The sequence below is a fragment of the Rhipicephalus sanguineus genome, chromosome 6, assembly GCF_013339695.2.
Source record: "Rhipicephalus sanguineus isolate Rsan-2018 chromosome 6, BIME_Rsan_1.4, whole genome shotgun sequence".
Taxonomy (NCBI): Eukaryota; Metazoa; Arthropoda; class Arachnida; order Ixodida; family Ixodidae; genus Rhipicephalus; species Rhipicephalus sanguineus.
In genome coordinates, this window is record NC_051181.1 from 151051608 (window position 1) to 151079171 (window position 27564).

General features: G+C 44.7%; 2 protein-coding genes across 4 annotated transcripts in view; one reads left to right on the forward strand and one right to left on the reverse strand.

Annotated features, from left to right (window-relative positions):
* LOC119396785 (NAD(P) transhydrogenase, mitochondrial) lies at window positions 1-27103 on the reverse strand. 3 transcript variants are annotated; one of them, XM_049417236.1, is made up of 16 exons: window positions 26969-27103; window positions 21329-21621; window positions 20267-20603; window positions 16922-17109; window positions 15599-15754; window positions 14870-15074; window positions 13828-14058; window positions 12549-12638; window positions 10791-11060; window positions 8902-9147; window positions 7801-8046; window positions 6051-6239; window positions 3737-3888; window positions 2915-3179; window positions 1205-1416; window positions 1-608 (listed from the first exon to the last, which is right to left on the reverse strand). In XM_049417236.1, the coding sequence occupies exons 1-16, from the start codon at window positions 27069-27071 to the stop codon at window positions 459-461; spliced, it is 3333 nt and encodes a 1110-aa protein (XP_049273193.1). In that variant the 5' UTR covers window positions 27072-27103; the 3' UTR covers window positions 1-458. The 3 variants fall into 3 exon arrangements, with proteins under 3 accessions (XP_049273193.1, XP_037520040.1, XP_037520041.1); XM_037664112.2 differs by lacking the exon at window positions 26969-27103 and adding an exon at window positions 23466-23650; XM_037664113.2 differs by lacking the exon at window positions 26969-27103 and adding an exon at window positions 23383-23403.
* LOC119396786 (isocitrate dehydrogenase [NADP] cytoplasmic) overlaps window positions 23883-27564 on the forward strand; it is a 30408-nt gene continuing 26726 nt past the window's right edge. The window contains exon 1 of the mRNA XM_037664114.2: window positions 23883-24102. Within this exon, the coding sequence (XP_037520042.1) occupies window positions 24009-24102 (94 nt within the window). The 5' untranslated portion in view covers window positions 23883-24008. The remainder of the gene's footprint in view (window positions 24103-27564) is intronic.

Here is a 27564-nt window from a genome sequence, read left to right on the forward strand (position 1 = left end):
TGCGCAGACATTTCATCTTTATTTCATTTTTTCATTTACTGTAAATAGGTCAACGCTCACAGCTCAAAGAGCGAGCAGATTCGGTATAAATCGGAAAATAGACTTCAACGATCTGCTGACCAGGCATGTGAAGCACTGCTGGCATCACAATAACTCGAAGCTCATTTCCTCGACTTTCATACTTTTAAAAGTAAACCAAAGTTCTTCGCAAAAATTCCTATAACGTACAAAAACATTTGTAAAAAAAGTCAATGTCATACGTAGCTCAAAAAATGCAGCAATCAGGTACGTCTACCTTCATTCCATTTTCGTTCCTTGCCTTCAAAAATTACCCCGTTGACATTGCGATGGCACAATCTTAATATGAACTGCATATTGCTGGGTTCTTACGAAATCAATATATGGAAATGATGCATTTACGAAAAGTTGCCATTCGCAGACATAGCCTTAAGTTCGCATCAAGACTGGTAAGTTGCTTGAACTTTCTGGAGCAGAGCATCACACGTCTTCTTTGCGTCTCCAAGAAGCATGTTTGTGTTCTCCTTGTAGAAGATTGGGTTGTCGACGGCTGCGTAGCCAACACCTAGACTCCTCTTCATAACAATCACCTACGTGAGGGAGACAAAAACATACAGCGATCATAATACGATTTGAGCCCACTGTATCGTCAGCTAGAGTATGTACACTGCAGGGCAAAGGCTTCTCCCGTGCTTTGCCAGCAAACCCGGTCCTGCACTTGCTGTGGCCCCGTTATCCCTTCGAAGTTCTTGATCTCATCAGCCCATCTAACTTTCTGCCTCCCCCTCGCATGCTTGCCTTCACTTGGAATCCAGCCTGTTACTCTTAATGACCAGTAGTTATCTTGCCTTCGCGCTATATGCCCTGTCCATGCCTACTTCTTGATTTCGATTAAGATGTCCTTAACACCCGTTTGTTCCCTGAACCACTCTGCTCTGTTCTTGTCCCTTAAGGTTACACCTATCATTTTCCTTTCCATGGCTCACTGCATCGTCTTTAATTGAAGTTGAACCCTCTTTGTAAACCTCCAGGTTTCTCGCTCTGTAGGCAAGTACCGGTCCGCTTAGCCTTCCTTTGAACCGTTACAGATCGAGCATGCATTGTGCGTTAGATTGGGTAAACACTATGAACACATGAGGCTACGAAAGCACTGCCTGATGTTGAGGAAAAGTTCTAACCACTTTACCTTCTTTGAATTCCAGACCCTGAGAACTGGCATTCCGGCAATTATAGAGTTTGGATCCTCCTCAGCGGCAGAATTTACAGTGTCATTGGCACCGATGACGAGGACGAGGTCTGTCTTCGGGAAGTCCTCGTTGATCTCGTCCATTTCCAAGACAATATCGTAGGGCACACCAGCCTCGGCTAGGAGGACATTCAACTGGCCTGGCATGCGGCCTGCATAATGAAGTAAACATAAAGGCATATATCAAATTGTCACACTGTCAGCAATAGTAAAAGTGGCCACACATGACTGCAAAACCACCCTGCTGCATGACGTGACCCAGCCACACTAAAGTATGCGACGTGTAAGCATGCTGCAGATTAAGTCATTCGTGTCCCAGTTCAGTACCGCATGGCCACATCCCACTTAGTGGCAAAACCGCATACAACTCGGTCACAACATCAATGTGTACTGCGTGAATCCGCTATGATGAATCCAAGTCTTGTTCCACCTTGTTTGTGACCTGGTTCACAGAAATACGCATGCAGTGCGCCATCTGAAGCCGAAACTATGCCGCAGGTAATGAAAGGCACAGGTAGCGCCCTGGATGCTACACAATTTTAATCTATCAAAGTGCATAGGCTTTATATTGCCCTTCACCTTTTATGTCTAATGTTTTCTGCTAATTACAAAAACAAAACTACTCGAGACAAGCTATCATACCTAGAGCCAAAGAATTGGCACCGCCTGATAGAACGGACGCGAGAGATGGCCATGGCCTACGGCTACCTGGAATGAGGAGGCCGCCTACCTAGGGCGCACACCGTGCTTTCTAAGAATAAGTTTATTATCTCTCTCGATTTCAGCTCAGCTAATGGAAACTACACATGGTCACTTCGAAAGAATGCCTAAAGTGACAGCCTAACAGCTGGCTTAACAATGAAAAGAAGCATAACCACAGCAGAATGTTTTTACTCTTCAGATGTCAACCTCAACAAGCTCTTGGTGAAGGTGCATAAAACACTTCAGTAAACACTCTTGTACTACTGTAGCAACCTCTCTGCAGTGTATGAAAGACTAAGGTTGATGTCAGCCAGTCAGTAATGGAAGCCTAGAGAATGCTCCAGGGAGGAGAGGAAGGCATGCCCACTGCACGCAACTGATGCTTCCATGGAGCTTCCGTTTGGCAAGTGCTGCACAGAGAGCAATCTGAGCTGTACAGAGAAGAAGCCTTTTCTGGTTCTCAATGCTGGTCAGCAAACAAAATCGGTAGCTTTCACTTCACTGCAAGAAACTGGTGAGCTAAAATACAGTATTCCTTCAGGCCCCAACTTCTATCCTGATGACCCCAGCGAACCAGAAGCCAACAACATCATTTTCAGACGGGAAGGGAAGCCTATTTTACATCCCTTGTTTTGACATCTCATTTGCAAATCCAACAGCAGTGTGAAGGTGTGAACAAACATAACATAGTTTCCCACACATAAGCCACACATGTATATAACCCATGCATCCAGCTACAAATTGCAAAAAGAAAAGAAAGAAAAAGAATCCCCACATATTGTCGTGAAGCTGCCTTTCTTGCATTACCATGAAGCAGTGCCGTAAAGCCAAGTTGTGCACCAACATTGACCTGCACCGCAACTTTAGCTTTGAGCTTTCTCTATACTTTGCATGGCTTATACGCGAGAAAATACGGTACCTGCACATGCACACAAACACCTGTCTCACCAGCAACAGGGTGAATTCCGAAGCGCACGTTCTTTCCAGCTGCCTGCAGGGTCTTGACCATCTCGGCCAGTGGGTACTGGGCCTTGGCAACACAGAGGCCGTAGCCCGGAGTGATGATGATGTTCTTGGCCTCACGGATCATGGATACAGCATCGTCCACATTGCACTCAGTATGAGTGCCCGTGATGGCCATTGGCTTTCCCCCACCTGTGCTTGATGTACCGTAGCCACCGAGAATGACATTGGGAAGTGACCGGTTCATAGCCTGCGAAGCAAAGCGAGGACAGTACAGTTCATCGTATAAGCGATGCAGGGGTGCAGGAAATGGCAGTAAACACGAAAACATCACCGATGTCTTATCCACTACAGAAGCACTTATTACCGAGGTTTAAATTAACAGGAATTTGATTCTCAATTTGTTATACTGCATCAGAAAATACAACAACAACAAAAAAAAACTCTGTCTGTCCCAAGTAAATTTTTGTAGCAGGTATTACCATTTCCTTCTGGTGGATTACAGTGATGCCTCTATTTCAGCTCCGAGTAATACGAAAACAACCAGAACTAATTTAACATGCACTGGAAGCATAGTAGACTACACAATCTTTTTTCACATTTTGAATACACTGGAGCGTCACTGTCACAACCAGGAGTTGAACCTGCAACGTCACATTCAGCAGGTGAACGACAGATTAGACCGTAAACACTGTACAAAGCCACCAAATGTGCAATCACGAAAGTACACTGGACCGAGCACTTAAAGGGCAAGGCTGAGCATTTGCTTGGACAAAAAACTGGTTTTATATTCACGAATGCGCTCACCTTGCACATGATGTAGGAGAGGATGGCACCAGACGAACCAATGAGAGCACCCACGATGGTCATGAGGTTGTTGTTGAGCATGAAGCCCTCGGCACAGAGGGCCCAGCCAGAGTAGCTATTTAGCACAGTGATCACCACAGGCATGTCAGCACCTGAAAGGCAACATGCACACACAACATTATGTGACGCCTTCTCATGCATAGATTCCACTGCAAATGTTACTGACCACAGTTCTTGACCAATAACATGGTTTGGAAGCTGAGACTTTGATCATCGATCAACTGTTGACACATCGTATTTTATTCGCGCACAGCCTGCACACCGAATTCGCAGCTAAAGTCGGGGTGCGAGTAATGAGTGAAGGTCAGTTTGTGTGGTGGCTTCATGGCAGTGCTTCATGACAATGCAATGAAGGTGGCAGTGACAGCAATGGCTGAAACTGACAGTAGGTGATGACGAGTGTGTGACAATGGAGACTGAAATCGAGTGAAAAGGAAGTGTTTGCAATCTTTGAGCATAGTTAGTGTGGTTATTTCTATTAAGGTGCAAAATTAGTTTACGCGGCTGAAATTTGCTGTAAATACAAAGCGATCTTTCTAAAAATGTTTTGTGGGTTTTAGTTGAGGGTTACCGTATTTTCTCGTGCATAACCCGCGCCCACAACAACAATTCGCGGAAAATTTTCTAAAAATGATCCCCGCGTGTTGCCGTGAAGCTAGCTTCCTTGCATAGCTGTGAAACACTGCCCTGAAGTCACCTTTGCAGACAGGAATTTGCGTTTTTCTTACAAGAACTGAAATCTGGGCGAGTTTGTAGTTAGCGCTCATCTTGTGTCTCTGTTCCTTGCTTGTGCCTTCATTTCTTGCACTACCTGCTCCAGTTGCGTTATTAGTCTTGAACTTAGCTCCAATTTTTTGTTAGTTTTTGTGTGGATTATACGTGAGACAATACGGGTATATGCAGAGTCGAACTATAGGCGAGAAAATACAGTATTTCACGCCCTTCCTCATCTTTTTGGCACGGTTCAGAGGACAGGTACTCATCTATGACGTTGTAAACCCAGTTCTATTCATCATAGAGGTTTGATATTCAAATTCTTTTTACGCAGTCTCCACATCAAGTAAGGCGACGAAAGGGGCCAGTTGGTTCATGGTGGCTTGGCGATGTGCTTATGGTAGGGAAACACTACAAACAACCGAGTTCTGTTAAAATGTGTCCTGTGTTCTTTGTGGCATTGACATACTACAGTAAAAGCTCGTTAATTCGACTCTCGTTAATTCGGAAAATCGGTTAATTCGGACACGTCATCTGGTCCCTGTAAATATACACATCACTCTATGAGACTGGGAGCTCGTTATTTCAGACAGATTTGACCGCAAATCGGATAATTCGGCGACTTTCGGTCCGCTGGCGAGGCTCGAAAACGAAAAAAGAATAGTTCGGAACAAAAGTGAAGCTCAAACGCAGCATCGCCATGGACATCAATTATCGGCTTGGCTTGGATTGAGACTGGTTGAACACCTTTTTTTCCGCGTGTGGGTTTTGTTGCTTTGTTCTCGTTGGTACACTGTACCGTTGGTGTGCTGCATCGTTGACCGCCGATTTACCGAGGAACGTTTCAGTACGGCTCCTTTAGCTTGATCGTTGCTGGTGCTTTTGTGCTGACTTCTCGTGTGACCGCAATCTCCGCCGATGGCAACGCCAGCGAACCGGCCCAAGTACGACGCCAATGACTTCACCACCAAAGTAGAAATTTTGCGTGCTCTGAATAATGGGCTCTCCCGACAAGAAGTGATGAAGAGTGATGAAAGGGGATCCTTGTATAGGCGGCAAAAGAAGCAAGGAACGAGCAACCGTACTTTTAGCCGCCAACGTGACAGGATCAGAGCGCTTGCCGCTTCTCGTTATCGGAAAGGTTCAAAAGCCACGCTGCTTTAAGAACATCAACAATCTTCCCGTGGATTACCGTGCCGACCGAAAAGCGTGGATGACGGGTGAAACTTTTGCGGACACTGCAGAAAGCATGCGAGCTGCTGAGCACCTTGAAGGGCTCCGAAAAAGTGTCCGCACGAATATCTGATCCGCGATTACATTAAGTAAAGGTATGTTGAAAAAACTCGTGCATTTATTGTGTTTATTTCGACCATTCGATAATTCGGACATTTTTTCCGGTTCCTAGAAATCCGAATTAACGAGCTTTTACTGTATAAGCGCATCACCAAGACTCCATATCAAGGCTAGATAGACAGATTAAAGCGGGTGGTGAAGCCAATGAAACGCTCTCACATTTGTAAAACAAAATGAAAAGGTTTACCTCCAATGGCTGAAGTGAGAGTGAATCCCATGAGTGTGGAAAGGGCGGCAGTGGTCCCGAGGCAGCCGAGACCGGCAGTGAGACTGTCATCCATGAAGTAGTAGGCCATGGCAGCTACATTGGCTGCCAGGAGACTACTGTTGAGCACGTGTCGGCCAGGGAGCAGAAGAGGAGCAGAGTTCAGAAGCCCTGCACACAGGTGCCACTAAGAGCCTCGCCAACATCCAGCCCTAGACATGTGACAGGCCATGCAGCACACCAGAGAAAACAACAAACTATCTTTGACTAGCTTTTAACTTACACTACGATGTACATCACACGAACATCTATCAACAACAGATGCTGTCAAATGCTGATATATAATGAACCTTAGTTCACGAAATTCTTGATGTAATGAAATCATTGTGCATTGCACACACACATTTGGTCCCTCTACAGTAAACTCTCATTAAAAGGAACCTGAAAGAACCAGGAAAATATGTTCCGTTTAACAGGAGTTCCACTTACTGAGAGATGAACAGGGGTGCAGAATTCAAGTATGAAGCCAATCATCTTAGAGGCAGCTATTCCATTTAATTAGCAATTCAAGTTACTGAGAGGATCGCAGGCAACCTTTCGTGTGCAAACTTTGCCAGCCTGTGGCAAGAAGCACTATCAAGCTTCTTGGGATGCATCCCTTTCTATCACTTTTTCGTTGCATAATAAAATTAACTATGGCCATCATTTCATGCTATGACAGATGCCACGCTGTGGCCCTAAGCATCCTCTGCATTTTCGGTTACAGAGGGCTGCCATTCGAGGATTATGTATTCGGAGAAAGTGTTTGTGAAAAGCATGTTGCAGAGAAAGACAAGACTTGTGCCATAGCCACATTGTGAAGAAAGTTGCAAAACAACAAGAATTGCCACTTGTACACAGCTTTTGTGCAAAAAAAAGGACAGTATTTCCGGATTCATTCAATAAATAAGAGCGTGTTGACATAGTAGGTGTTTATCGTTTCTTTTACGGTACCCTCGATATTTCAATGTTGAGTTAATTGTGATAGCAATTATATATGGACACTCTCAACGGGTTTTTGCCATTGGCATCACCATCATATTCCATATAATGGCCACACCGATAACATCCCCTTACCCATCGTACGTTCTATCTGCGGGTAAAAGCACGCGAGCGGGGGCGACAAATGCAGCTGAAGCAGAGATCAAACAAACCCGGCCCATCTTCGTCGCTTGGAGGGTGCATGCGATAACATCACCCCGCGTGCAAAGCCTGCTGTAGAATGCTGCCCAAGCAGAGCGGAAACGCCCAACCCGTCTTGAAGGAGCATGAAAGGAACCAGGGGGGGGGGTGTGCTCGAGCAACGACTGTGAGCTTTGATTCAAAGGGCATGGTTGCAATTGCTGGTGCACGCGCTATCTCGGCAGGCGTCAGCAGACCGCTTGGGCCTTCTACATGCTGCAATCTCAATGCTAAGAGACTGCGCGAAATCCTGTTTTCTCCCAGGAGTGGCAATATTCTCTTACACCAGCATTTTGTAGAGTTACGGGAGACTGGATCTAAAAGAGTTAGCTGCCATCCTTACTTCGCATAACATTACAATCTGCTATCACATTCATTGCTTCGCCCTTGCGGTGAAACTGATTTTTTTCCAGCCCCACAAAACCGTATTTGCCGCGTTTACCGTATTTGCAAAAACTGCATTACAAGTTCGTCGATTTTCACTTCCTTCTGCCCAGTGTTGAGAGCATACCTTGAAGCTTTCCATAGGCAACAAGAGAACCGCTGAAGGTAACACCACCGATGTAGGTGCCCAGGAAAAGAGCAGTCTTGATCACATTCGCTGCTTCATCGGTTGCGAAGGTAGGGTAGTCGACCATGTACGTGGCAAAACACGTGAGCACAGCTGCCAGTCCTACCAAGCTGTGGAAGGCTGCCACAAGCTGTGGAAGGTCAGTGATCTCAATCTTCTTTGCCACCAGCAGGCCAATGCCAGCACCTGACAGGCACAGGGAAAGAAAAACGGTAAACATCTGCCACAACGGTGTCAATAACGTAACAAAGGCATGACGGATTACAAGTTTAACAAAACTGGGACAAACACTATATCTTAACCTGTTTGTACCCAACAGAGCTTGAATTACAGTATAATATATCAAAGCATTACTGTGCGACCATCTGGCTTCATCACCTTTGCAGACAAGCTCACGGGATGTCTTTTGAGTAGGCTTGTGCGAATAGTAAATTTTAGATTCGAAGTGAATAGTGATTTGGTCGAATAATTTCTTATCGAATTCGAATAGTACATATAGCATATTATAAAGCAAAATGAGCTTATTTGTCATGATCCAACTTCAAAATTTAGAATATTTTAAACTTGTTTCGAAGCGAATTTGAATACTGCAATACTCGTTCGAATATTCGAACTGCTCGAATATTCGCACAAGCCTACTTTTGAGACCTATGCATGAGTCACACATGCGAGTGCATATTGTGACAGTGACACAATATCCACACACATGTGTAGGACATGCTTCACACCTCTTCTCATGCCCACATTAACAACAGAAATACAGTAAACTCGCATTAAATGGAGCCTGAAGGCACCAGGAAAATGCGTTTAATTTACAGGAGTTCCATTCATAGAGAGATGAACAGGGGTGCAGAATTCAAGTACGAGACCAATCATATTAGAGGCGGTTGTTCCATTCAAGCAGGAGCGCTGTTTAAGAGATTTCCGTTTAATGAGAGTCTGATGTATACGCTTGAAAAACATACGTAAATGTGCCAGATCATTGAGTTTACACAATGAAGACTGTTTAGTGCACTGTGAGCAAACTTTTCACGCACTCACCAGCACCCATGCAAGCAGCCACTTGAGTGGCCAGCTCTGGTGTCAGGTCCATAGCACCGAGAGTGGCCGCTATTCCTCCCGACACACCCACCATGCCCAGAGCATTTCCTAGGCGGCTCGTTTTCTGAGAAGACAGGCCTGCCAAGGCACCGACGCAGCAGAGAGATGAGCCCAGGTACATCATTTGCTCCAAGTCCGTGCAGCCTTGGGACACGGCTGTGCCGTATGCACCCAGGAATGCCAAGGCTAGAAAAAACAACAGAAACAACTTCTGTGGAAGCCCAACTGATGTGGCGGGCAAGGGTCTGCTCCCTTCAAGTCCGAAGTTCCAATTCTGCCTCGTAGACGTTGATATATAAGAACACCTGAAATTTTCTATGCTAAAAAGCTTCGGCGTCCGATTTTTTTTTCGGACTTCCTGCCCAAATTTTAGGTCCAAAACAGCATTAATTGAGCCCCTACCTCTGCCACACCTCTCATCTCCATGTTGAAACCAGCGTTTTCTTGAGTTAATACATTTGCGACCGTAGCGCAGCTTGAAAGGCAGCTTTGCCGCCATATGGAGGTGTGATGAGGTGAAGCATATTGAGAATCTAGGGACCACTTCCAATCGGATGTTGACTGTCTCTTGGCCAAGTTCGACCGTAACGGAGCTTGAAAGGCAGCTTTGCCGCAATACGAGAGTGTAATGAGGTGAAGCATATTGAAAATCTGAAGGAGTCACTTTCAATTGGACGTTGACTGTATTCGTCTTTGGGAAGTTCAAATTGTTCAAATAGTAAAATTCCAGTGTGAATCGAATCAAATAGCAAACACTATTAGAAAAATATTCGAAATTTCGAATATTCGCACACCCCTAGGAACTTTTCAGCAGTTAAATCATGAGGCGCAACCACCGTTTGCGACCATCACGCCCCCGTGCATTTCCAGTGCTTATCCGTAAAGGCATCGCCGCACTGCACTGTGACAGTGGCCCCTTCAGATTTTCGGTACGCTTCACCCCACAATATGGCATTGTGGTAAAGCTAACATTTGGAATCCGCCACAGCCACAAACGGATGGACGCGCTAAAGCACTGGTTCAAGCCTGCAAGATTGATGGGGCAGCGGTGATGGCTTCATTTAATGATACTTTAGATCTGCAATTCGAGCTTCTGAGAAAGCCCAAAAAATTGGATGCCAGACAGTTTCTGCATCTGAAATCTCCGACATTTTTATACATTAACTCTATGGAGTTTGTGGCAGTGCCACAAAGGAGTCCGAATTTTCAAGCATGTCCAAAAAATCCGGCATACAAAAAATCAGTAGTTGACTGCATATCCAAATAACAGAACATAAAAGGCCCGTAAACCACCGATAATTCTTTAACACTTCAAGAAAATGCGCTCATCGAGTTCAGAATGCCGTCACAATCAACAATGCCAAACGCAGCAGCGCTACGAGACGCGGGCGTGCCACAAATTTCAAAAAACAATCCCCTGTCCTCTCCGGGCCTTTCGTTAATCCCCAGCGTTGGCCATGACGTCAACATTCGCATCCGCTCATGTCATCCACAAAAAGAACCTGTTTGTCTGCAGGTATGCACGCTCGCTGCTCTTCCTCCTCGCACGGTGAGGAGCACTCGGCCAAAAGGAGAGACGCGCCGACGAACAGAGCAAAGTGAAGGAACGAGTGAAATGAGCAAGGGCCTCTTTTGTATCATCAAACGGGTGAAAATCTGCTATTACGGCATCGAAAAATTCTCATGGCTATGTGTTAGTTGTAGACTCGTGCACAACTGCAACACCACAACCATATTTCAACCTCTGGGTGGTTAAGGGGCCCTCTAAGTTTGTCAAAATTTTAGACAACTTTAGACCTGTCCGCAGATTTGTCAAAACTTGGCCTTACCAGGTATGGCATAGAGATAGTTGTGCTCCTTGGGGTCAGTCGGCCGACGGAACATGTCCAGCATGCGCTGGGTGACAAGGAAGCCACCGAAGATGTTGATGGTCGACACGAAGGCCGCACCCGCAGCTAACGACTGTGGCAGCGTGCCTGGCATGACACCGCCACCCATTAGCAGCAGGCCACCAACAGCCGTGATGCCAGAAACGGCGTTCGTCACTGACATCAGCGGTGAGTGAAGAGCGGGTGTAACACCCCACACTGTGTGATATCCTGCAAGAAGCGAATGAGCACTGATGTTGATTAAACTTGTCAATACAGAACCATACCTTAGTCGCATTTCGCGCTTCTGCTGAAACCTCTCGTCTTCAGCTTTTGGCAAACCAATTCGTCATTAAATTCTTGTTCCTATTCCCTCACTGACCAAACTGAAGCATGCGTTATTGCTGAAACAAAAAAAATTGGAGGTGACCCTAATCCTTGACTTAGTGTCTGGTAGTGGCACTCGCACGCCAGGTCAGAGTTCCTTGGTGTATTCCTTGGGTTAACTCGTACTATTTGAAGGTACAAGATAAAAACGCGCCAAGTAGAGATATTGGTGCTAAGGAGCATTTTGTGAGCTATTTTGTGAGATGGTCGAAAAAGTTAATTATACGCTAGTGGACTTGTGAGTCGACTCCCTCAGAGCCATGAGCCTGAATCTGAGTGAGTTCAAGTGAGTAATATTTTACTGTGTTTGAGTACGAGTGAGTCCGGTTGAGAAAAATTTTAGTGACTGTGTCCAAGTGAGCCCTAGGGCAAAATATATTTCCTGAGTGAGTCTGAGTAAGCTCCACATTTTCTGCCGACCTATGCCGATATCATGTGCATCCAACATAGCTCTTAACTTGAACCAGAACCACCGATTTCGTACCAGTTTTATTTCTTTGAAGACTTTTTCTGAAATGTGGACAACCAGAAGTAGCTGCTCGATCAGAAGTGCATGAATAGATGCAAGAGTGTCACTCGGTGCTTGTGCCACTAATATAGACTGCTGATTGCGTCTACCAACACTTTGTTATAGTTGTACACAAGGCCACCCATATGAACTAGATTGGCAAGGAACAAAACCTGAGCTAGATGTCACAGTACTCGTATTAAAATCATGCCACAAAAGAGCAGGAAATGGCTCTGAAGTAAAGCAGGAAAGAAGAAAAAGAAGAGGGTCATGGTCAGTGGATTGAAACAGTGCTTCAGATGTACAGAGTCAATTGACAGGGTTATTGCCTTAGTTTTCTCTGTATTATTATTAAACAAAACTACGGTTTCATTTAACAACAGTTGCCAGCAGATTATGCTTTTTTTTCTTAAACGAGCTACAAAACAGCTGCGTGGTTTTCTCGAAAATGGACAGTGAAAAATTGAAAACATACCGTGTTATCTTGCATATAACCTGCACCAAAAAACTGAAAATTGTGCTTAAAAGGTGGGAGTGCGGGTTATATGCGAGAAAATATGGTAGGTACAGTCAAATCCTGCTACAACGAAATTGACAGCATGCGCAAAGATATTTGTTGTAGTAGAATCTCGTTGCAGCGAAACTTCATGGACAGACCACACAAACTATGAAAATCCAGTAATTCAGACTTTACCCTCTAGTACTAGATGCAATATTTATTGACATCATCATCTCACTAAATCGGATGTATATGACTGAACATTTAGTACAGCATGTCCACATAGTCTAGTAGAAATGGTGTAACGCTGTGGCAATTCACTTACCGACAATTCCTGACAAACCAAATATTGTGGTCATAGTTGTGAAGGCTGGATTTGGGGAAATAACTCCAAGGCCCACAACAGTGCCAAGACCTGAAGATAAAAAGGAAAGGCAAGGTTAATTAACATGGCTTTCACGGAAAGAATTTACTTGTACACCATGTTACAACAGCGTGACAAATGTGCTTGCACTGCACTGTGTTACAGAGGCTGGTGCTATTGGCTAGCAGCCAGTAGCACTGTGCACAGAGAGGCTTCGTACTGCTCTGAGGTGACAATTTGTTCCTTTCATAGTCAGGACTATATTAATGGAACACTAAAATGATCTTTCTCATATTAGCAAATTGCTCTTTCACGATACCAGAATTACTACGCTTGCCACGAGAAGATGCTTGGTAAATGAGAAAACATGAAAAAAAAATTGCAGGCAGTTTGCACTAAGTCGTGCAAAGGTTGCCACAGCGAAGCATGGACCCGTCACCGCTCGTACTCCCCATGGACTGACAGGTCTAGCTTTGAGATGTGTGGCTTCCTCCTCGGGAGTACGCAGCCAGGCAATGCACTATAGAGCGGACGTTGCTTGCGATGCCTCCTTCAGTGGGCGTGGCTTAGCTAGTGCGCATGCGCAGCTTGGCCAGGTGGAGCGGCATCTGATCGCTAGATGATGTGATGCTTGCTTCCTCTTTCTTTTTATGTTTTTTTTCTCTCCCTACTTCCTTCTCTCTCTCGTTGGTGTTCTCTTCGTTGATGTTCTTTCATTGATCACCCGTTAAGATGGTGACAGCTTTCTGCGATCGACACACAAGGAACGATTTGCTAAACAGCTTCGCTGTTAAGAGAAAATACGGGTGGCGATGCCACCTAGAAATATCTGCACGAATCAGTGTGACGTCATAAATTTTGACGGCGTCTATTAGGGCCTACATAGCTCATAATCGGTAAAAATGAAGTACATTGTCCGCTGAGGCAGCATAGACGTAACATACCAAGTTTCAGGAAATTTCGTTCATTCAGCAAATGTCGCCAATATATGAAATGTGCACATTGAAATCCATGTTGTAGCACGTGGAGATTTCAGCGCGAAATTTAAAAATGAAATTTCGCCCTTGATTCTCTGTTCCATTAATAAACATATGATGGTGAAATTAATGTCATTGAAGTTTTGAGTGTGCAATTTATTAATTGAAACAGATTCATTGTTTCACTTTAGTGTCCCTGATTCAAAGAGCCACAGAGCACATCACACACAGTTGAGGAACGAATTCTTCTGCATAGAACCAACCTGCTGTGTAGACAAGAGACTTCTTGAGCGTTTCCTTGAAATAGTCAGGAACTTGGGCTTCTTTCTGTGCAATGCCAGATGGCTTGGCCTCAGTTACAGCAGGCTTCGGGGGTGGAGGTGCAGCTGATACTTTAGGTGGGGGCGGTGGCCACAGAAGCTTCCCTTCCTGAAGTACTATGGAACCACGAACAACCTCGTCGTTTAGGTCAATGTAGAAGTGGTCTTTGGAGCCTGCATGAGGTTATGAAGAGAAAGCGTGTGGCAATGAGCCGTTGTACTTTAAGACCTCTTTTACAACATAACACACATTACCTTCCATCCTTTCCAAAATTACCTATTTCCTCAATTATAACAAAAGCTTTTATCATGGTTTTTATTGTTGGATGTCGGTTCTCATGTTACATTGAAGTATATACATAATTACAAAAAGCCAGCCATTTTAAAACAAATATTTTAAACCATTCCAATCGTGGTTGTATTAAATGCGAGTAAATATACAGCAGCCAAGAAGTGATTACACATCTTCACCCTAGGACATGATTTCACATGCATGCACAAACTGCGTTAGAGCAGTTCAATCACATTTTCAGGATCAGCTTTTGAGAAAACTTAAATTAATTTGACGTAAGTTATTGTGTCATAGCAGACAATGAAAAGCAATCACTCAATGCATATCCAGTAAACGAAATAACCTGAAGATCCTGAATGAAGAGTTAACATGGGCAACCCACCACCCAATTATGCAGCACAAAACTGTCTTTGGCTCCTTTGGAATTAGGTTGGAATGCAGGTATTTTTACCAACAAAGAATTCATTAAAACCCAAACAGGTGCTATGAAAATTCATGACATTGTGAGCTGGTGTGGCAACTTCCCAGTGGTGTCACTGCTTGCCTGAGTTTTTTCTAGTTTGTCAAGCCTTTCTTGGAAGCATAATTCACTAACATGGCTCAACTTAGGTTTCATCTTACTACTCTTTATAACGATTGGACATGTGCTCACTAATGCACAGAAAAGAGATGAAGAAAGAAAAAAAAACTTGCCAATTGAGAGAAGGAACTTGGAGATGTTGTTGGCATACAACGTTGAGGACTGTGTTGGCATGCGACTTGGCAGGTCTGTGTAGCCAATGTGAATGACGCCCTTGTGCACGTACAGTTCTCCGGGCTTGGTGGTCTCAACGTTGCCGCCACTCTCTGCTGCCAAGTCCACAATGACTGATCCGGGTTTCATGCTTTCCACCATTTCCTATGGAACGCGCGTAAAAGACTGAAAGCCAGCACTAGCGATGTGTTTTTCATAGCCTGTCACTATGCGCAACAATCTGGTTTCGGTAAGCTGCCCCAATACGTACCAAGGAGGCAAGGAAAATGTATGCATCCCTTGCGAGCGAAGAAACTTCTCTTCTAGAACTACACTTAATGGGAGATCAGAAGAGTACAATTCTGATATCATCTGTTTTCTTACTTCTCGAACCACTCCCTAGTGCTCCCTGAAGCTCCCTAGTGCCAGCAAAGAGCTTCAGCATCTTTTAGCCAGAAATCCAGTACTACAATTAATAAGTGCCAACAGCAAGGTAAATAATGTAGAGATAATGCTCATAATAATGTTCTATATAGAGGAACCGTGGAGGCCTTAAAAATGTAAATTAAGGAGGTAAAAAACCAATGATCCTCCAGCCAGTTTTAAAAGGTTTGCTCTGTATACTCTGCAACTGTGAATCTACCATGCCATTTTTAAAAGCCTCCAAAATTTTAAAAGCCTTCACTCACCCTGGTAATCAGGAGGGGTGCCTTCTTTCCCGGTATAAGGGCTGTGGTGATGATGATATCGACGTCTTTACACTGCTCAGCAAACAGGGCCATTTCGGCTTCAATGAACTCCTTGGACATTTCCTTTGCATACCCTCCAACACCTTCACCCGACTCCTACCCAAAGAGAAAAAATTTTTTTTTCAAACGCAAACTTCCACAATGAAGTTACCGTTCATACAAGCCCCCAAACAAATTCACTCCACCTCAGTGAGCTGCCATCACGAGCAAGGATAATACACAACTTATCCGGAGCCATATACTGGAGCATGACAGCCACTTAGTCTACCTACAAAGGACATAATTGCATAATTACATTAACACAGAAATTACAATATCAATTATGACAAGCCTTCAATGTAACATCACATTTCTTAAGTTCATTACCAGGTGCCAAAGAGTAGGTTAATTACTTCTCTTGGTGATTTCTACTATTCTCAACGAGAATGATATTACAGCCATGCTTCCTCAGCAGTGCAGCGTTGTCAAGCAATGCAGTAGTGCGTTGTGACTATCAAACTATATTAGCTTTAAAAACACAGTGAAAAACTGATTAACATGTCTGCTGCCTTTAAGACCACGCTGATCCTCTCAAATATCGTTGATTACCACCTAAGGAAAAATATCAGCTCCGCCCACAGCCACCCCTGTCCCTCCCACAGAGAATTTGCATAAATTCTTCATCCAACAGCACTTACTCACTTTTGTGACATCAAGCACTTCTCAAGGGTTTCAGATAGTTGACTTTCCCATACACACACGTTTGTCTTACTGGTTTAGGTCAGAAACTTGAACGTCCCGGTAAATTTCGTCAGGGATTCTGATATCACTGCTCAGCCAAACATAATGTTTTAGGTAGCAACGACGAACCTTTAATTCTTAATAGGCCTATTATTTACGTTAACTGAGAAAAAAGTACTTACAGTTCAAACGCATTTTTCTTAGGCTGTAACCGATAATAGTAATAAAATAATAATAATTGTGGGTGTTTTATGTCCCCAAAACACAATATGATTACGAGGGACGCTGTAGTGGAGGGCACCGGAAATTTTGACCATCTGGTGTTAACGTGCATTGACATCGCACAGTACACGAGCCTCTAGCATTTCGCCTCCATCGAAATGCGAATGTCGCGGCCGGGATCGAACCCACGACCTTCGGGTCAGCAGCCGAGCACCATAACTGCTACGCCACTGCGGCGGACAGGTTGTAACCGAGTACAGTGTGGTGTGTAACGGCTTAAGTTGGTAGTCGCATGGTGAACAGAATACTGCATCGCCTTGCCTCCAAGTTGATGGTGAGGAACTCGGCACCAAAGGACTCCACTTGTTCTCTCACAGCCTCGCGCGTGTCGAAGGCCCTCACAATGGCGCCCATGTTCTTGCAGCAGCCGACAGCAGCCAAGCCAGCTACTCCGCCGCCGATGACAAGAACCTTGGCAGGAGGCACTTTGCCAGCAGCAGTTATTTGGCCTGTTGAAAGATTACGTTGCCGCCGTTGAAGGGTAAACAGAGGATTAATTGTCTTGGTAGAGTGTTACTGCTTTGTACATTGCAAGGATTGTGCCCATTGAAGCAAAGGTATGTATACTTCCATCTCCTAAAGCAGCAGTTGGCTTTGACACTTTTAAATTTTGACAAAAGCCACTGACTATGCCACAAAGAGCCAATAATGAAGCTTCTGGTTTACTAAACACTATACCAGGAGGCGAGAGAAAAAGACAACAATAAAGAAAGGAATCCAATGATCGACTACTCTGCATTTTGACTGTGAATGTAGCCTTGCTTTAAATGAGCCACATGAAATTTCTGCGTTATTCTTGCTGTCAGGTTTCTCAAAAGATACATTAAGTATTCCTTTAATAAGCCCTTTACTGCATTTTGGGATTGCACACAGACAAGCGCTGTCTGTAAATCACATGCTTACAGTTAAAAGTAAAATATCATTTGTCAAAACTGCAACCTGTTCACGAGACAGGCCATGTCAGAGAAGCCTATATTAGTTTGTGCCACCTGGTTTCATTTAATCTATACCTAAATATAAGCACAGAAGTGTTTTCAATACCGTCAACATTAAAACAATACAGCTGCCATGGCAGCAATTGCACTCGCAATCTCAAGCTATGAAGCACAATGTCACAACCATTTAAATTGCTGCAGTAGGTTGCGTGGTGACAGTATGTTTAGTTTGTCCAAGGCATAACACTGATCTGGACCCAGAGAGTAGCTTCAAGTTCAGACACCAGCCCACGCACCCTTACTTTTACGGCAGCCCCACCATCCGACAGAAAGACGTCACACCGTAGGTACACTTGTGTCGCACAAAATGCCTGCAATGTCAACGATCACGACACAAGACGTTGGCAAATCTTTCAATGCTGCATGTGTATATGTTGCGTTACCTGGAGGTGTAATTTAATTTTAAATTTATAGAAAAAAGCAAAACTGTCGATGAGCCTTCTTTTCCCCCCGCATCAAAGCGAAGAGTGACATACTCGTGCTGTTGCCTCCTCATCGAAACTTCTGATCGTTTTTACGCATGAAGACACTCTCGTGCATTCATACCTTAATATTGGCAAGTACTGTTCCTTGTTACACAATTTTTCTTTTGTGCCTCAAAATAAAAGGAGTACACTGGAATTTCTATGCGAAATGTGCAGAACAGCACTTGGCAGTATGCAGTGCAAGGAGAGAAAGAAAGAAAAGAGAGAGAGAAGAGAGGCGCAGTTTGTGATGTATAAATGAAGCAGTATTTCAATTCCTGTACAAAAGAATTCAGGGAAAGAGTCATTTGCAAGGGCTAGCCAATGAAAAAGGAGAGTGTCTGCATAGTCATTGAAGCGCACGTACTGGCAGTGTGGCTTGGTGACATTCAATTTAAAGCCACTGCATAAAGTGTGTAATTTATCGTAGGCTTTTAAGCATGCACAACGTTGCAATCCACACAGCGCCACCATGCCAAGTTTTCAGCCGTCTATGTTTCGAGAAGTGGCACCGCTTCAGAAAGCCATTCATGCGAATAATAAGATTGGCTTCTTTATGTTTGTACTCAGCTGAAAAAAAGCGAGTGGCCGCGTTTATGGTGGTGCTTGGTGATACAGAGATCAACCAGACAAATGCAAAGCCTGGCTCCGTGATTTATGGTGTGCATGCCGAAGTTCGCAAATGGTAGGGCTCAGCCCCGAACGCTCTGCAAAGAAGCTTGGGGAGAAAAAAAAGCACAGCTCAGGAGGAGGTTAGCACTTAATCACCCATGATGTCCTTGATACAAGGTGCTTCGCTTAAGTTATTTATGGTGCAATTGATTTACTCTAGCTGTGACCTAGCTGCTTACATATTCTCCAAAAAACCATTTCAGAGAACCTTTTAATAATGATGACGATATCTTCATAGATTAGGCTGTGCTCATTCCACTTTAAGAACCGATCCCGTATCAACAAATTACAGACATTTGTAAATATAAATGCAAATACTTACAGTAAGTTAGCTGTAAAGTGTACAGAAAGCGAGAGATTAGCATGACAATACAACCACGCAGCTAGCTTTGGGGCTACTGGATAACAAATTCAATTAACATGCAGGAGTAATGAAAATTTTGAAAACCATGAAAATGTCTACCATAGTAAAACCTCAATACAATTTTTTAAAGACCTTCAAAAATAGTATTCCGAAGCTTGTATCGTCCATAACAAGCTACAAGCACAACACTTCAGTAATGGTAGGATGGTCTTGTTTAGTTATGGTAATTATTTCAGGATGAAGAAGTCCTTGATGGCTCTTTAGACCTTTATTCCCTCAATATGTCGTCAAGCTGATGTTTTTGGAACGTGAAAAAAAAAAAAAAAAACTCTCATTGCTGCTTCATCTACATTGCCAAGTTCACGGCACACCGCAGCAAGACATACAGAGTCATGGAGGATCCAAAATGTTCCTATGCGCTAACTTCGCATTTGTATGCTTCAGCCATACTTTTCCAACTCCAAGAGGTTTCTTGACTCTCACCATCTCTTGCAGCTTAGTAAAATGCTCAGGTCATCCAGAAAAAGGCTGCATTCCATTTACTGCTGTTTTGATGGGACATTCACAATTTACCTAAATGAAATGCGTATGACCTGTGATTACATCGAGATTCTGCAGTGAGACAATTTGTCCACACTGTGATTATGGCGCATTATCCCTACGACAAATTGAGTACATATAGCCACAGACACCGTATTAGACAGAAAATTTGCAGAGCATGTCCTAATGTGTCACCAGCCCTGATGTGTTAAAGTGCGGGAATAAATCAAGGACTCATTTCTTTGTTAGATACAACCTAATGAAACCAAGAGAATATGAAACCAAGGAAAGTATAAGAGACACTATTTGTAGTCTTTAACTGTAGCGTGGTAATTATGACATAAATGGAAAGGAATCAAAGTGAACAAAAAGCTGGCAGGGACCAAGCCTACAACCTTTGGATAACTCGACCGATGCTCCATTAATTGAGCTACGGCGGCGATCACTCTCCCATTCACTTTACTGGGTATTTCTGTGCGCGCAAACCTGGGAGTGTTAGCCAGCGCCGCTGCATGTTAAGGCGTCACGTTAAGGTTTTCAAGCAGTTCAAATTACATATGCACGCACTTACCAGTGAAGAAACGACCAAAGTGGTTGGCTGCTTCAATCACTGCCTTGTAGCCCGCAATGTTTGCCATGGACGACAGAGCGTCAAACACCTGAGCCCTGCTTATGCGAGGTATGGCATCCATTGCAAAGACAGTCATCTGTCTTTTGGCGAGCTCATCTACGAGTGACTTGTTTTGTGCCGGATACAGGAAGCTGATGAGTGTGCTGCTGTCTCGTAGGTGTCCCTTGTCGAGATCAATCGGAGGACGCACTTTGAGCACAATGTCCGACTGAAACGTGCTCTTGCAATCTGTGATGCGTGCTCCACTTGCTTCGTAGGCTTCATTTTTGAACTTGGCCTGTAATGATAAAAGTTGCAAATTGAGAAAAGAAAAGCTTAAATAGGGGCTGCAACATAGAAGACAAGCGAAATACTCTATGGCTTTGCCGGAAACATGCGCATGAAAGGATACTTGGTTTACAGAGGTGAAATCACAGCAAGCTCACCCTATCACTCCACTCGGCCATTCGCTTCCTTTAAAGGGACATTAATGAGAAAAAAAATTTTTCTTCTATTAGTAAATTACTCTTTCACATTACTAAAAACACCACACTTGCTGCAAGAAGATGCTCGGTAAGCAAGAAAATGCAGATGGTGACACCACCTTGAACTTCCTGCACTAGTCTTTGTGACATAAGGTTTTACCGGCATCTACTAAGGCCTACATAGTTTCTGATCAGTAAAAATGTAGTGCATTGTGTTCTGAGGGAGCTAAAGACTTAACTTACCAAGTTTCGGGACATTTCGTTGGGCCAATGTGGCCACAATACGAAGTACTTCGAAATCTCTGACGTCACTATCAATATGCCTATGGTGTTGAAATTAACGGCACTAGTTTTCAAAGTATAATTTATCAGTCTGAACTAATTTATTGTTTTACTTTAGTGTCCCTTTAATGGTTCGGTATGGGAGAAAAAACATAAAACCTTTACGGGGTGGAAAATTGGCCATCTTGTGTCAGTGCATATGAAGGACTAAGAATCATTGCCCAAAAAATTTCCAACCTAAGAAGGGAGCACTCACCGCTACACCAGCTTGCTCCTCAACATTGACGGTAAAACCCTTTTTGACTAGCACAGCAGCGGCAGCAGGAGACAATGCAACGCGGTTCTCATTCTGGTAGAGCTCTTTGGGCACTCCGACAGAAAGTTTTGAGTATGGGATTCCCTTGGGAGCTTCGCCAGCACTCGAGCTGTCAGTTCGGCGAACCGAACTCCTGCTAAATGCTCGTCGAAGCTGGGGCCATTTTGCAGACTTGGCTAGGCAGGCGTGCTCCAAGGAGAGCTTGGAATACTGAAGTGCTAGAAGCATCTTAGCTGCATGTAAACAGTAAGAACAGGGGGAAAGGTTGTCAGTTGCATAAAATGTTCCATGTGGGTTACTTTCAGGCATGGCTTAAAGAAAACACTTAAATTTCATTTACAGCTATGCTGACCCTTAATTATATCACTATGTAAGAGAACATAGATCCACTCCCATTCTTTGGGGTCTTCTTTCTGCTTTAAAATGTATATAAGAAAAGGTGGATTAAACTATATATTATATTTACTATACAGACTATCATTGCCTAGTGTTTTTATGATACCTCTAATTAAGTTAACCAACCTAAACCACAAAGATGTTAACTTTGCCCACTGTGGCTTTGATCATCCAAGCATGAAGGCATGCGCTGTAGTGACTGCAGTTCCACTAAATGGAATGTAAGAGCTTTTGCATAGCAGCCAGTGGGTAGACATGATAAAACAACAAGTAGTAATAATTACTACAGATACCTTTACAACAGCGTCTACCTTAGTCCTTCTATTTAAACCCCAATAACTCTCCATCTAACCGACTTTAGAACGGACGAACACTGCACGTGCAGTCATAACCAGCACCTATTATTTTTGCAGGAATGACAGAAAGGGCCAACAGATACTGAAAGTAGATCAATCGTGGGTAGGCTTGCATACTCTTGTTTCATACTTCCCTTTACTCCTCAAAGAAGAACGTACTTGGAATAATTGTATAGGTTCTACGAGTTGTTATACGTAAGTGCATGCATTGCACTGCAGAATGAGGCCAATGCTCTGAAACAATAGTCACACACTACGTTATGTCAACAAGCCGCTCTTGGCTCACAGATTTCACGTGAAAGCGAAGGGACGCGATGTGATTACGATATACTCCATCCTGTTGAATCGGTGCCAACTCGGGAGAAAAAGAAAGAAAAAAAAACAAAAGAACAAAAAGCATGTCAAGTAGCGCGCGCGTTGATCCCGTCTGGCAGAGCAGCTGGTTTTGTTTTTGTTACGCAAGCTGAGACGTTTGCTAAGCGACCGCTGAAACGTAACACCTGAAGATACACAAGAACGATATGTAAACATTTTTATCGACTACCCACCGCAATCGAGTGGAGCGCTTGTGCGCTATTGCGGTTACTTCGCTTCTCTCCTCAAGGGAGGGCCCCGGACGAAAAGATTTCGCTTGCTCCCGTCGTAAAAGGCTGTCGGAGAGCTTGTCAAGGCCGCGAGTTCATTGTGCTGCCGGTGAACCGGCGTGGACATAGCCTCCACGACAAAGATGACCTGCACACCGCGGAAGGGTAGCTAGCTGCGCGCACACTTGCCGATGAAGCGTTAATCCAGTGACATATCAAGAACACCGGTCAACTGTAGTACGTCCAAGTTATTCATTATTTGCCAAGTACCATTCACAAGCGCAAGCACGTTGATATCAAGAACTCGGGAGAGGGAAGTTCAACGTGTCAAGTAGCTGACATCCGTGGAAGATAAACAAGCCACCGCGCTGCAATGGGTATGGCAGATTCGGTAGAACGAACAAGGAAGATCCTATTTACCACGCTTTAGTAATTGCTCTTTTCCTGCACGCTCGGAACAGTGGTTAGACCGATACACGGCACGACCGCTAAATATAGATCACGCGTGCTGCTTTTGAAATACGGCCGCGCGTCACATGCCGCAAAAACGAGACTCTTACAAAGTTAGAATACAAAAGTGCACCTATACATTCCAACACAGTTACAAGTGCAAGGTTTCGAAAAAAATCCGTCAGCGCGTACACTTGAGTTCGGCTACCTGAGCACTCTAGGAGCGCTTGCGCCGTACAGCCTGAAGAAACTTGACAAGCGAAGAGGAAATTTTCATGCCGTTGTGCTTACCATGACAATACAACTTGAGCTGCTTTTTAAGGGGGCGCTAACCGACAGCACAGGTTTACGAGCGATCGTCGGCCCCGCACCGCCTTTGACGCGCTGACGGCACCGGCGACTTCGCTTGGAGCAGAATTCACTCTGTCCGCCGCAAGCTCTGCTCATTCGCCACAGCCGGCAGAGCGGTCGATTTCCTAGAAACAACACAGAAGGTCACTCTCGACGATAATTTATTTGGCTACAACTGTCAGAGGGCGCTAGTGATGTAACTTCTTACGTTTGTCTTCTAGCAAGTTGAATACTTTGCGCTGCGTATTTTTGCGCCCTCTGTGAACAGTGCAAAAAGCTGTAACAAAAAAATATGACGCAGGTTGCCCACTATAGGTCCAAAAGGCCACAGTGGCGCGTCTATCGCCCGGCGAAACCGGCACCTCATTGGTCGCTCAGGCGGAGGTGCGCCTTTTTTTTCTCGGCGGACTTTGTCTGCATTTGTGTCGGCCGGAGAAAACGTGGACGCAGTGGAAGTCCTGTCGCTGCTTGGAACGTGAGACAATGGCACGAGCGCTGTTCAAATTTTCGCGCCTGCTGCAGAGGGAAAGCGGCTTGTCATCTCCCGTCGCCGTACACGTCCTTCAAAGCAGGTCTTGTGAGTAACAACCGTTCATGAGCTGTCTTTCGACGCTTGTGCGTCGTGCCTTTACCGTAGCGCCGTTCAATTTCCTGCCCGATTTCAGGTGCATCGCTCGCCGTTGTCCACATCCGCGCGGCGCAAGGATGCTGTGAATCGGGAGCGAGCGGCCGGCGTGGTTATATTCTCGTATGGGTGGAGCTGTAGCCACGTGGATAAATATCTCGCGCTATTCGGCGCAACTCAGCATTAGCTTGTCACAGCTAGCTGCGCAGTCTTCGTTACTACCTTGTCAAAGTCAGTGGATCGTGTTGCCGGAAGGGAAAGAAAGAAAAAGACCGCGCGAACACACGTGGTAGCGCGAAGGTTCTTTTATTATTCGCAGTTCTTTTTTTTTTTTTCTTTGGCCCAAATCGTCTATGTCTTGCGAGCTTGTATGCGCAGTGTGTGTAGCACAAAGCATGCTCAATCTCCTCACTCCAGTCTCCCTTTGACAACTGGGTCATTGACCCAAGACGGTCGCGACAGCTAGCCCATATATCACCTCGTAGTGCGGGCCGATTCCACGTTTAGAAGTGAAGCTATGATTTAACATACCTCCTAATTGTTATACTTTACCATTCTCTTATTCTCTACGGCTAACGGTCAGTGCATAACTGTGACAGTTATCCGGGTCGTCCCCCGTTGTTGTTTCTTTCCGCTGTAGCATTTGTTTTGACCCGACATCTTATCGGCGATATCCGCGCGCGCCTCCGGGCAGGGATGACTTGCAGTTGCTTCACCGATAACAGGGCACGCCTGGCTTCTCTCTGAAAGTTGTCGAGAGCTTATCTGTGCGCCCCAAGAGGCGCATTTGTCGTTACATCCCAGCCACAGGGTGTGGAGTTCGTGTTACCATGCTTTGGAATTGGTGTCGGCACCGTTGCTTTCTTATGGCAGCACCATTCGGGTGGGTCGAAAGGCGATAACGACGACTTCGGTTGTATATACACACGTATAGTGGACATACGTCGTCGTGTAGTTGTATCCTTATATGCCTTGAAAAGGTTAACGTGTGTTCATATTGACAGCGTCCCGTCTTTTATTCTTTTATTCTTTTTTTTTCCTTTTTTAATCGCGTGTGAAGCAGGAGCGCTTGTTGAGAATGAAATGCTCAAAAGACTCAGCAGCGAAAGTCGAGCTCGCGTTTGTCTTTATAGAGTGCTTGCTTTCGCGATGCTAGCGTTTAAGTTATCTGCACTGTCGCTTAAGTAGGGATGCTTGTTGAACCTTCGAGCATTCTGTGTACTCCTGCAAGCGGCTTGAGCGATTACTTGGAAAACGCTTGCGAGCCCTGCGGTGAAGCATCGTTCGTTCCGTATCAGCTCGTCTTTTCGCTGCTGTCACTTCTTCCATATACTTTCGTTTCGGCATATGAAATGATGTTCCCAGCACCCGCCACGGCGGTCTAGTGGTTATGGTACTAGACTGCTGATCCGAAGGTAGTGGGATCGAATCCCGGCCGCAGTGGCCGCATTGTCAGTGGAGGCGAAAATGCGTTGCTTGAGGCCCGGGTACTTAGATTTAGGTGCATGTTTAAAACCCCAGGTGGTCGAAATTTCTGGAGCCCTCCACTGCGTTGACCCTCATAATAATTATCGTGGTTTTGGGACTTAGAACCCCAACAATTATTATTATATTAGACGTTCCCAGCGCCGATTAGTGCCTCTTCTGTATTACACCTGTATTACACGACTAACATTAGTGATTTCTTATGCAGCGTTCTGACACTTTTTGCATTTCGGCACCTGTTAACGCCAATTACACGTCTCACCGCGCCAGCTGTCACGCTGTTGCCCCGACTCCCAGGTTAAGGTCACGCCCCCCGCTAATGATTACAAAACACTGAAAAGGGAACCGTGTTTTTTTGAGGATTGGAATACGCTGCGGCTCAATGTTTATAAATATCCATAAACATTGATACGGCTAACGGCCACATAACTTTGGTTTGTGGCGTGCTGACGCAGTAATTTTGTTTGTTATTCGTTCTCAGCACTAAAGGGCGTGTCATCAGCTTCACCTTTCAGTAACATTCACTTTCGTTTTGCTAGCACTGCTGTGATCAGTAGGGAGCTGTAATGCAACAACTTCCTCATTGTATATTTATTTTTGCAGTAGATTTTCTTTTTTTTACTCGAGGTTGCGCAGTTATAAAGATCCCCGTTTCAAGTGAGATGCCATAAGTAATTACCATCATGGCCCCATAACTTAGTTATTTGTCAAGCTGGCTATGGTCAGAATGAACACTCGCGTGCAGCCAGTGAGAACTTTCGATGCGTGTGTTATATAGAACTGCAGTATAGCGCGTGGTTTATAGTATCCCAATTTTAATTTATTTATTACTTGTTTTCTTTTTTTTGGGGGGGGGGGCGGTGAAGGGGGGGGGGGATAGTCGTGCCAGAGGCACCAGATGTACGGGCCGTGGTTGTGGGTGAACACTGGTGGCGTTACGTGCTATGAATAGTTTTTTTTTTTTTTTTTTCTGGTGAATCCGAACCCGAGTTTAGTGACTTACTTGGAAACACGGAGCTCTGGTCCTTCAGTTAACAGAACAAGGCAGCATTACGCAAATAAACATTTGCGATGTCGTCGCTCTTTTTCGTAAAGGTTATTATACGGACGTACCCGATTAATTGCCGGAATGTGTGTCTGTGGCTCAGAGGCGTCCCTTCCCCTCTGGAGTATTTACATTTTGTATCTATGCGCGCACTCATACACACGAGGATAAAAAAGGGGGAGGGGGTGTCGGAACCCCCTGCCCTTCTACTGAAAGATATTCTGGCTGCGCCTCCGCTGTGGCTTCATCTTCAAGGGGGAAAAAAAAATAAGAACGAACGTCGCTTACGTGCGAACCCGTGCAAGCCCTTCAGTACTCGTAAAGTGACCTTCAAGACACGCCAGAGACTTGTTTGTTTCGTGTCAAGAGACATCTCCACGTGGTGTGTCATTGTGCGATTGCTAATACCGGACCGCGGCTGCTCTGTGCTACAGTGTAACATAACAACCTTGTGCCCGCCGATAGGTCGACTGTCAATCAAACGTACTTGGGTGTGCACGCTGCTGCCTCCCTTCGGTGCACAGTGTGGCTGTGGTAGTTCCTTTGATTTACATGCCATAAAGTGTTGGGATTGAAGTTCTTGTACACTTACGTACACTGCCTGTGTGCGAGAAACGTGATGACGTTGTGAAATGGAAATGAAAAAGAAATGTAGAATACCGTCGACAATGTGATCTGCCGTAGTGCAGTTCCAACGAGAGATGATTATGTATTCACTCCGTAAATCTGTCACACAGATTGTGCTACAGCTCGAACATCTCACTGTTTTTCTACAAATGTAATCGCGTAGGCCGAAAAAAAAAAAAAAAAGGCAAACTTTTTCTTCTAGTTTGTCGGGTGCGGTTGAAAACGGGGCTTGGGGCAAACGATAGGGGATTTTTTTT